Source organism: Triticum aestivum, chromosome 3B, assembly GCF_018294505.1.
Source record: "Triticum aestivum cultivar Chinese Spring chromosome 3B, IWGSC CS RefSeq v2.1, whole genome shotgun sequence".
NCBI classification, from domain to species: domain Eukaryota; kingdom Viridiplantae; phylum Streptophyta; class Magnoliopsida; order Poales; family Poaceae; genus Triticum; species Triticum aestivum.
The window spans coordinates 125,888,608-125,899,646 of NC_057801.1; the positions used below are offsets into that span (position 1 = coordinate 125,888,608).

General features: G+C 42.8%; 1 protein-coding gene and 1 long non-coding RNA gene across 8 annotated transcripts in view; one reads left to right on the forward strand and one right to left on the reverse strand.

The window, feature by feature from the left end:
• LOC123068946 (FACT complex subunit SSRP1) overlaps nt 1-2,132 on the forward strand; it is a 6,201-nt gene extending 4,069 nt beyond the window's left edge. The window contains exons 6-11 of one of the 2 annotated variants that reach the window (XR_006432171.1): nt 739-936; nt 1,032-1,183; nt 1,275-1,323; nt 1,422-1,523; nt 1,635-1,774; nt 1,872-2,132. Coding sequence is in view for 1 of the 2 variants with exons in the window: in XM_044491654.1 (XP_044347589.1) it covers nt 739-936; nt 1,032-1,183; nt 1,275-1,323; nt 1,422-1,523; nt 1,631-1,735 (606 nt within the window). In the remaining variant the exon portion in view is untranslated. Of the gene's footprint in view, nt 1-738; nt 937-1,031; nt 1,184-1,274; nt 1,324-1,421; nt 1,524-1,630; nt 1,775-1,871 lie in introns of both variants that reach the window. The other variant, XM_044491654.1, reaches the window with a different exon arrangement.
• Nucleotides 2,133-3,858: 1,726 nt separating this feature from the next.
• Nucleotides 3,859-9,222, reverse strand: LOC123068949 (uncharacterized). Of its 6 annotated transcripts, none has more exons than XR_006432176.1 (8): nt 9,177-9,222; nt 8,663-8,734; nt 8,064-8,135; nt 7,413-7,536; nt 6,924-7,164; nt 6,170-6,645; nt 5,249-5,376; nt 3,859-4,121 (listed from the first exon to the last, which is right to left on the reverse strand). It is a non-coding gene; the product is annotated as an uncharacterized lncRNA (long non-coding RNA). The 6 variants fall into 6 exon arrangements; XR_006432174.1 differs by having other exon boundaries at nt 3,859-4,409; XR_006432177.1 differs by having other exon boundaries at nt 3,859-5,376; nt 6,170-6,642; nt 6,924-7,013.
• Between the last annotated feature and the right edge of the window lie 1,817 nt (nt 9,223-11,039).

An 11,039-nucleotide genomic window follows, 5' to 3' on the forward strand; every position in this document is an offset into this window, starting at 1 on the left:
AAGTTTGTTAGTACAGAAAACTCCACCAGGATTGTTCTGTATGGTCGAGAAGGAAGAGTTTCTCTGAGCCACCAGCTACTTCTTTCTATTAGAAAATTGAATCCCCCTTTTGTGGTTTGTTAATAATCACATTCAACCTTTCATCAAACTTGAATTGGATTTGAAAACAAGGCTTAAGTTAGGCTAAGCTGGCAATCTCCTTCGTTCCTAAAAGAACACAATTTGATTATTATTTTACTTGTATATGAAAATAATAACACCACATGGTTTTTGAGATGGATTGTACTAATTTATTCCCAAATACTCCCTCCTTTCCGGATTAGAAGGCCTACGCATATCCCTAGGTCGACAATTCAAGCACTGTAATTTAAACCGTTTGTCACAAAAGTTATACCATTAGAGAATATAACATTTGAAGTTTGGTGAGGTTATTGATCTAGGGATACGTGTGGGCCTTTTAAACCGGAAAGGAGGTAGTATGCCTCTACGGACTAGCACATTACAGAATGGGTAAATTTGGTGGATATTTATGGGAAGGCTTATTACCAAATAATTCTATTACTCTAAGTCTGAACCTGTTCACTGTGTACGAGGTTCTGTTATAAACTGGCGCTTGCCTTTTTGAACTAATTTGTAATTCTTACTTAACTTATTCTTATCTACTGACAGTTCCTTGGGTCTGGTAAATCCTATTGTGATAAATCAACTAACTTACGCAAGCGTTCGATTCATCCTTAGGGTCCAATACATGAGGTATTCACCAAAGTCCTTTGTGGCCTATCTGGTGCCAAAGTCACAAGGCCGGGTTCTTACAGAACTTGCCAAGGTGAATATGCAGTTAAAACATCTCTGAAATCTGAACATGGACTGCTGTATCCACTTGAAAAGGGTTTCTTCTTTCTGCTGGAGCCCCCTATGCTCATTCATTATGAAGAGGTATTACTTTTTCCTTATGCTAGAAACTGATACCATCCCTCCGTGCATTATATGAAGAGGTATTGCTTTTTTTTTTTAACTACTATTTGATGTAGGTTGAGTTTGTTGGGTTTGGAAGTTACCGCCGTGAGGGCGCCGGTAAGTCAGATCGCTATTTGGACCTCCTTGTCAAGCGAAAAAATGGCCAAGAGCATATCTTCAGAAATATTCAAAGGAATGAATACTTTAACCTTTTCGACTTCGTCAAGTATGTGCCTGTCTGTTGGCTTCAACATCCTTCTTTCTACTATATACTTAAGCGCTATGAGTATCTTCATTTTTATATGGGAAATTTGCAGTGGAAAGCAGTTGAAAACAATGAACCTTGGGGACGAGCAAAGTGATGAGGTAGATGGCCTCGTGTTGGCATGTTTGCTTGATGCTGACATTTTAATCCTGTTATTAAGTCCCTCCATATACTTGTGTTATTTATTGCTTCACGCCAGGATGAAGATTTTGGTTTCTTTATGGGTGGCGGAGGATCTTCTACTGATGATTATTCTAGTGGGGACGAATCAGAATCTAGTGAAAGTGGGGGTGAAAAGGAGGTAATTATATTGATTGTTTGCTCTCGCAAGCCTTAAATATGAAGCTACTATGCCAATGATCTCTTGCTCATTGTTTTTCTTTTCCTTTCTATAAATCATCCGAGAAGGAAGCCAGTAGGGGCGACGAAGGTTCAAAGAAAAGGAAGTGGAAGAAGAAACACGCGACGTACCGTTGGCGCAGGATGAGCTGGCGAGGGTTCCGTGTCCGATGACGAGTCACGCTAGGCTCTGGTGCTCTGGGCACGATGGAGGTATCTGTCTGTTGGTTACTGACGCAGAGTTTGGCCTTTGAGATCATGCATCCACTGGAGCTGATCATTGATTTTTCGACATGTTTTTTTTTGTCAGAGAAAGAAACCAAGAGCAGTTGAGAAGAGGAGGGAAATTCAGTATCACATGCTCGAAACACCACAGCGCGCAGAGCAATTACTACGGAACATAAGACTGTTAGCTCTGTATATAAGCATGGTACGTGTATCTGAGTGAGATTGGGTTATGACTTATGACATACTAGCAGAGTGCCCGTGCGTTGCTACGGGCTACAATGCATGTAAATGAATTGAACAAATGATTAGGGTCGTCTCCAAGTCCGACCCTCATTTCTTCCTCGTACGCCCGACCATGTTAGGACGTGAAACGGTTGCCTAGAGGGCTTCTCAAAATCCAACCGTTTGGACAATCCATGGTACCCCAAATTCAGACCATATGTGTGAGAGAAATATGGTTGTTCATCATGTTATCTTCAGCACACTGCCCCAACACAAAAAAAATAACCATCCCACGATTGACCCTTCTCTTTTTTAGTGGATCCTGCTCTTCCTGCTCGGTATCCCGCCGTAGCAGGACATTGCTTGCTAGAACCCTCTCCTTTAAAACCAAACGATGCCCATATCATCTTCACCATGACACCCTATCTCCTTCACGCCATATTTCCCCGCGGACCGCCAACCACCACGCTCTCTGCCCTGATCCCCCCCCCTCCCCCGTCCCCTATTCGCGTCGATCCACCACCGCCTGTTAGGTGTATATGCACCCATCTCTTAGAAATGCATGTTAAATGCATTTTTAAATGTTATAAATAATTCCAAAACAAGATTTCTCGCCTACATCTCTGCAAAAATATGTGCGCAACACAAACTTTTGTAAAAATACATCATTTTATTTTGCCATTACAAAAAAAGCCAAATTTCAATGGTTGAAAATAGTGTTCCATGAGACACTTTTTTGCACACGAAAAATAATTCCTTCGAATCTTTTTTTTTGAACCGAGGCAAAAGACTTGCCATTTTCATTGATTAAGAAGAGAATTGCCCGATTAATTGATGGAAAACCGGGCTAAAACCGATACAATCCAACCCACATAATATGGGTACCACCGGCCAACCTGGCCACCAACATGGGATCACAAAGCTACAACAGCTGCACAGAAACCATGCGGCACATGCCAACAGAAGGCCACACGCGCGAACAACCGACAGCTCCGACTCTGACGACGATCATCACGAGGGAAATATGCAGGACTTGCGCCGACCGTGCCCTCCGTAACCGACCACCGAGCGCCCGTCATCGTCACCGCATGGACACACTCCACCACAGCTCGGCGCACACATAGAATATGAAAATGTACATGTGCAACAATTTTAGATTTTTAAAAAACTTAAAAATGTGTCTTTCGAAGTGGGTGCAGATGTACTTGGGTTCATCCATGTATTTTCCCGTCCACAGCTAGCAGCATACAACTCATTTTGACCGTTCCCAAGAAAAAATAGACCAGCTACCAGCTACACATAAAATCGGGCCACCAACGATGTTGTAAGGACCAGGCCACGCAAAGTCTCCCACAAACACGTCCACAGTTGCATCTAATCAAGCTAAAAAAAGGAAGACACCATCCAACATATATCATGAGCATATCACATACTCCCTCCATCCCAAAATAAGTGTCTCAAGCTTATTACAAATTTGTATTAAAGTTAGTACAAACTTGAGACACTTATTTTGGGACGGAGGGAATATAACACAAGTATGCATATAGTCACGGCATCCAAGAAATGTGTTGCATTTTGAGACCAACATAATTCATCTCTGTGTACTAATCAATAGTTAAAAATTAGCTAGAAATTATTTAGTATAGCAGATAACTGGAAGTCCAGTCTACCAGGAAGCCAATCACAAAAACATGATAAAAATCAAAACCATAGTCTTTCTATTCCTGGCAATTGATCATCCTATACAGGAAGATATAGTTCATATACCATTATTAAATAATCTAGGCATATAGGTACACAAGAGCCACAAGACTGATCCGAGTTTCAGCTTAACATCAACCAATTGCTTACAGTCCAGAATAGAGTCGCAAAATTGCATCGAGAACAGGATCTGACACTTGCATTGTTGTGTTTTCCCACTATATATCTGACACACACACTACATGCACTCTGCAAATATGTATCCAACCGGCTCTACTCTACGGTTACTGGAGTTTGCAGACTTCTTGGCCATGTTAGGTAAAGAAGCTCCATAAGTGTTATTTCGTAGCAAGATTGCAGCCACTCCTGCCCCCTCCTATATGTAGTACTTGAAAACTTCACATGAAGGCTGTATCAAAGTGAATCTTGTGAAGAGAGTCAATTCAGCTCTAGTGTTCAATGTCACAATGTCAGAAAGCAAGCAATAAGAATTCAGTTATATGATCAAGCCCTCAACTGGAACCCGCGACATGCCCCGACGCTCGGTCCCCATCCCGCACTATTGTGGACGCCTCCAACACCGGTGACATCCCCGAGGTGCCCCCAAGCCAACGCGTGAACTGGATCCAGCGACCAGGCGCGTCCATCGGTTGGGATCTTGGCCAGCACCAGCGGCTCCCTTCAACACCGCCGCCCTCTGGAAATTTCTCACTCAAGAGAAATGGAAACTTCTCACTCAAGAGAAATTATCTTTTGAAACTAAATATTATAGACTAAATTACTAACAGGATCAATGTTCTGACCATGAGATAGTTACAGTGCCCTCCATAGAAAAAAAGAACTTGAATTGGAGATCGATATAAGTGATAGCTCTTTCACCGTCATTGAAGAAAAATATAACTGTTGCACCATGCTAGGCACTCAGATAAACCCCAAACATATTGTATATTTATTTGGAAGAAACTTCAACAATATAAGAAAATCTAGGGATCAAAATGGTAAACTGTTTTAGGATCTTGCACAAGAAATCAGTAAAACTTGCAAAGCGCAATTGCAGATCATGTCCTACTATTCTCAAAATTCAGAGATGTCATAAACTGAAGCCACTTCTGTTTAGGCTAAAACGGAGTGTCGTGATGTTTGTTTTGGGCGAATTTCTTTTGGCAAACTTAGTGATGCTCTAAAAAACCATAAACCAAAGCAAATGCATGTTGTCTGTTCACTTTTCCTTTTATGTAGGATCTGCTGAACTGATGAGTTGAATAATTGTATTTGGAATATGATATCATATATAGTAACTCATTGCCTGCTACCAATACAAGAAACCTCACATGAAGCATATGACAAGGTTTATCAAACAAGCAAGTAGGATTAACCTCCAGTAAATTACATCAAGATGGAAGCTTTCTATTTAGTAATCCCTCCGTCCGAAAATAAGTGACTCAAGTTTGTACTAACTTTGTACTAAAGTTAGTACAAAGTTGAGTCACTTATATTGGGACGGAGGGAGTAGACAGGTAGTTGATGGGATGTTACCTGCAGGACCTTGGTCTTTTATCCTCCGAGCTGAGTTGTGCCACCATGAAGGACAGTCCTTCCAGTTCCACGCGCTTGGACGGCCAGTGCCATCCAACAGCAGGTGGCGTAGTGGAGGCATGGGTGATCTGCACACGCACACACATCTGCTAGGTCAAGCGCCAAGGTAGGTGGTGCTGACCGACAAAGAACTCGCCAGAGACGCTTAAATCTGTAGTTCACCAAAAGATTTCTACCTAATATCCTGCTCCCAAATACATAGAAACTGTTTTTTTTAAATAAGAGTTATATTAGCACAGGCACCAAGAGGAATGATATTGTATCATCTTCAGGGCATACCTCATGGAAATCAATTTCATCAGACAGGAACAGACGCATTGGACAACATCACTTTGATATGGAATAATGAAGAACAAACATGAGGCAGTTAACAATTTAACATGAACTTGTGGAAGTTTGGCAAGCAAGACTTGAAGTGTACATGATAAAATGAAAACTCGGTAAAGATTTATCTATGAGCAGCAATACATATACTTTACACCATTGATGTTCACAACCATGAGATCAGTAAAAATATCAAAGTCCATGAATGCAAAATAGGTCCACTTTGGTGCATCATCTAAGCAATTCATGGTGATAGACGTCTCACAATTGCCCAAACCACAATATAATCTTGAACACCCATGGTCCACAGTATAGTTTTCTAAAAGAAGGTATGCTCCATCGTCATTCTTCAAACGTGAGTAATTGCTTAAGAATTTGAAGAAAATAGAAAGATTGTGCTGGATCACCAAACTGTAAGCCAACTGATAGCGGCGCAGGTAATCCCTATACTCTAGCTCACATTCACGTCACAGACCAAACCACTAAAATCAACCCATTATTGCAATAATCAAGGGCAAAGTCAATTGGGATTTTTACCAGTGCAGGCTGAGTCTCTCAGTATTGCAAATCCTTGTAAAAAAATGGGTCAGCCAGCCTTGCGCTCAGAAAAATTACACAAAATCATGATGTTACCAGGGTGTCAGATCAGAAAGTATTAGTCCATAAGAGATACACATTCGAAGTGCTCAAAAATAAGAACGGAACTCTTAATTGCTTGAGACAAGCTGAAAAGGGTAAGCTTGTGTCTTTTTACCAATAAAGTTTTCATCTCCTGGATGTGGCGTGAAAATATTATTATTTTTGTTTCAGTCACCTTATAAAAAAACATACAATTTCTTAGTGCTCCTAGAGAATCATAGGACATAGTCAATGGATTAATTAGCCTACAGAGTACAGACTGACCTTGGGACTCTCCTTGACAAGGAGCTTGCAAGAAGACACAGTTGAAACTGGTGCACCCCGTATCAATAATGTTTTTGCAGCTTGCAGTTGCTGCCATGACATTCATCCTACTCCATGAAAGAGAAAATTGGCAACGATGTTTAGGTTTGCCATCCTGCATTCATGCTTATCTTTCATAGAAAGAACACGGCAAAACAATTCCAAATATCTGAATATCTGCTATTGTGTGCATGAAATTATTAGCCATCTAATTGTGACCAGGGAAATATATAATCAGTACATGGTGAGTTCAGCTTCTAGCGATGCAATAGATACATGTTCAGTATGATTAGATAATACAGAAGATTGACCAAAGACGGATCAAGGGCTGCGTCACGGCGGGGCATACCTATATATCCTCCCCTCTGGTTCCTTCACTATGACAAAACATCTGTTTTAGGAGCTATTGAATTCCAAGAAATTTTGGTGGTCATACTTTCTGTCAGAAAAATGTTAAAGGTCAAATACTCTTGTTAGGATCGGATTCACAAATAAATATACATGTTTGTGCGAGAGGTGCTTCTTCTGGATCATAGAAGATGGTCCAGTCATCTGGCCAAAGATACCACCGTTCTGGCCAAAGAGCACAACTACAGATAAATGGTTACAGATAGACGATGGGTCAGCTGCAATTTGCATCAATTATATATCATATGACATATGAAGATGACAACCCTATGATCTAGAACAAGGATAGCTACCAAAATCGAACAGAGGCGATGTAGGGGGATTTCTGTTACCAAAGAGAGAAAAATACAGAGCTGAGTAGCCCTTAATTAATGAGTTAGCCCACATCACCAAAAAAGGGTAAACTGTTAAAGTGAGCTCACTTGTTTACCTAGGTTGGAATTCCAAGACCTCGGCGAGCTTGTTCTCGTAGGCGTCCTTCCATTGCACACACCGCTATTAACCCATGTAGCCCTTCTGCGTCGTGCCGCCGCGTGGGTGGGGTATGATCCTTGCTGTATCCAAAGAAAAATTGTTAGTGTATGATCTATGGAATCAAGTAGTGAGCTACCTGAAGTATCGATCACCTGTATATAAACCATGACATAATTTTGTCCCACCAATAAATTCCTAGCTGATATAATGTCTGTAAGTTGTCTCAGCTTTGTCAATCAACAACTACTTTTGATTATCCTATCAATGGCTTAGTTTGACAAACATAAACAATAACCATAATTTAGTTGAAACATATGCATGACAGTTATCAGAAAGATAAGCTATGAGTGTATAAATTCTTGTAGTATCTCTCAATATACAAGCAGCAGTACAGAGCTCTGCTTATGAGGTTACAAACATCTTTGTATTCACCAAAAGATGATCATGATATTTTTATAGCAGCTCGAAGTGCTGCCCGGCGGAGCTCAACCGGCGCGCCTCCCCCAGCAGCAGTGCCTACACTATTCTTGATGCAGACAAGTATGATGACAGTGGAGAGGCAACATGGAGCCAGCAATTTGATGAGCATTTCAAGTTCGCACCCCACCTTTTCATGTCTCTGCTACGCTTTCTTATTCCCACGTCCACGTGGAGAATGTGGTTACCAGGTAGAGGTCTCCTACAAAAGAAAACTGAGTCAAAATGCATGCTACTACTAATACTGTTTTCAGTACAGAAAGAACAAGCCTAATCTTGAGAAAATGAGTTGTGCTGAACAAGCCTAATCCGTGTACAAAGGAGCCAAAAAAACATGTTAACATTACCATCACCCGTACAAGTAATTAATATAAAACTTTATCATGGAAATATTCCTAAACCTTTTCTAGGAATTTTGATGAGAGCTACCAGTTGAAACTAATATGTGTTTCTTCATGTGCCTTTGCTTTGAAACATCTAGTTAGCTAAGTTCAATAGTATGAGCATCAGCTTAAAAAAACAGTATGAGAATCAATTATACTTCTAGCCCTTTCGAACATCGTCATACCAAAGTAGAAATAATTCTCTTGTACAATCCATTTAATCTAATATTTTTCTTGAGTCTGCAAGATAAAGAATAATGATATTGGGTCATAGCCTCATAGGCATCATCTATACGTCTGCCAAATATTAACAACGAATGTGTTTAACCAAGGTTATCGCTCTGACCTTCTTTTCTAGCGACTTCTCCCAATTGAAGTTATTGCCCCCTTTGATTTCCCAATAGAAATTCTTTGAATCCTGCACTCGTAACACAAGTAGTTATGCGAATGCACACACAACACTTTGAAATGTGAAGGGATTAAACCCAGTTCAAAAATAATAATAACCGAATAGCATAAGGATGGATGGATGTTGTGCAACAATAGTCAGTCATTATAGTAGACTAAGAAAAGATCATTGTTTCTGTAACATGATGATATTCAGAGGACCCAACCATCAGTTCTTCCAACACAACCTTGATCGCAAAAATATTAGCTAGCATAAGACAGTAATAAGATCGCTTAAATCAAATTTCTGTAGAAAGATGCCATATAGACCTGTGTCCTATTAGGGACGTATCCACTTATTACACATCTAAAACAGTACACAGATTACAGTGAGTGCACATATTCAAAACGTCAGAAGATCTCCAAGATGAGATAAGTTGACATTCAAGTGTCCAGAATCGGGGAATGCTTACCTCCCGTGGTATGCTTGGTTTCCATGGAGCAAATATTACGAGCCACTGAGGGAGTTCCGGACTAGGGGGTGTCCGGATAGCCGAACTATCATCATCGGCCGGACTCCAAGACTATGAAGATACAAGATTGAAGACTTCGTCCCGTGTCCGGATGGGACTTTCCTTGGCGTGGAAGGCAAGCTTGGCGATACGGATATGTAGATCTCCTACCTTTGTAACCGAATTTGTGTAACCCTAGCCCTCTCCGGTGTCTATATAAACCGGATGGCTGTAGTCCATAGGACGAACAACAATCATACCATAGGCTAGCTTCTAGGGTTTAGCCTCCTTGATCTCGTGGTAGATCTACTCTTGTAACCACATCATCAATATTAATCAAGCAGGACGTAGGGTTTTACCTCCATCAAGAGGGCCCGAACCTGGGTAAAACATCGTGTCCCTCGTCTCCTGTTACCATCCGCCTAGACGCATAGTTCGGGACCCCCTACCCGAGATCCGCCGGTTTTGACACCGACATTGGTGCTTTCATTGAGAGTTCCTCTGTGTCGTCGCCGATAGGCTCGATGGCTTCTTCGATCATCATCAACAACGCAGTCCAGGGTGAGACCTTCCTCCCCGGACAGATCTTCGTATTCGGCGGCTTTGCACTGCGGGCCAATTCGCTTGGCCAACTGGAGCAGATCGAAAGCTACGCCCCTGGCCGTCAGGTCAGATTTGGAAGTCTGAACTTCATGGCTGACATCCGCGGGGACTTGATCTTCGACGGATTCGAGCCACAGCCGAGCGTGCCGCACTGTCACGTCGGGCATGATTTAGCTCTGCCGCCGGACAGTACCCTGGAGGCCGCACTCGAAACCGCTCCGATCTTCAAATCGGAGCCAGCTCCGCAGATCGAGGATGGATGCCTAGACACCACCTCGGGGGCTGCAACCTCCACGGCGATAGAGCCGAACGCTGACTTTGTCCCTCATAAAGCTCGTGACTCCAAGGTGCCGGACTCCTCGCCGGACTCCGAACCTCCCGCGCCCGCCCTGATCGAATCCGATTGGGCGCCGATCATGGAGTTCACCGCAGCGAACGTCTTTCAACACTCACCTTTCGGCGACATCTTGAGTTCGCTAAAATATCTCTCGTTATCAGGAGAGCCCTAGCCGGACTGCGGTTAGGACGGTTGGGATGCGGACGACGAAGAAATTCAAAGCACACCCACCACCCACTTGGTAGCCGCTGTCGACGATTTAACCGACATGCTAGACTACGACTCCGAGGACATCGACGGTATGGACGACGATGCCGGAGGCGACCAAGAACCAGCGCCTAACGAGCGCAGGAAAGCCACCCCAGCCCACAACGTATACATGATGGACACACCAAAAGGAAGCGACAATGAGGAAAAATGAGACGTGGCAAAGGACAACTCCCCCAACAAACAAACAAAGCGGCGACGCAAGCGCCGCCCGAAGACCGGCATCGATAAAAACGGCACCCATATGAACCCGGCCCTAGAGCAGGGCGAAGCAATGGATGACGCACACGTCAACAAGCAGCCAGCCGGACATGAACCGGACAAGCAACCCATCCCCGGCGAAGATGATCTCACATCACCAGAGCATATGAATCTTCATAAAAGACTCGTCGCCACTGCAAGAAGTTTGAAGAAGCAAAAGCGGAAGCTCAAAACAGCGGAAGACGCACTCAGAATGAGATGGAGCAAAGTACTCAACACCGCAGATAAATATGGCACTAGTCACCAGACAAAGAGCTACCCGAAGCGCAAGCTGTTGCCCGAATTTGACGAGGAGGCCTTCAAGCCCCCGCAGTCAAAAAAGAAAGAGGCTGCCTGGCCGGATAGACGACCAGATG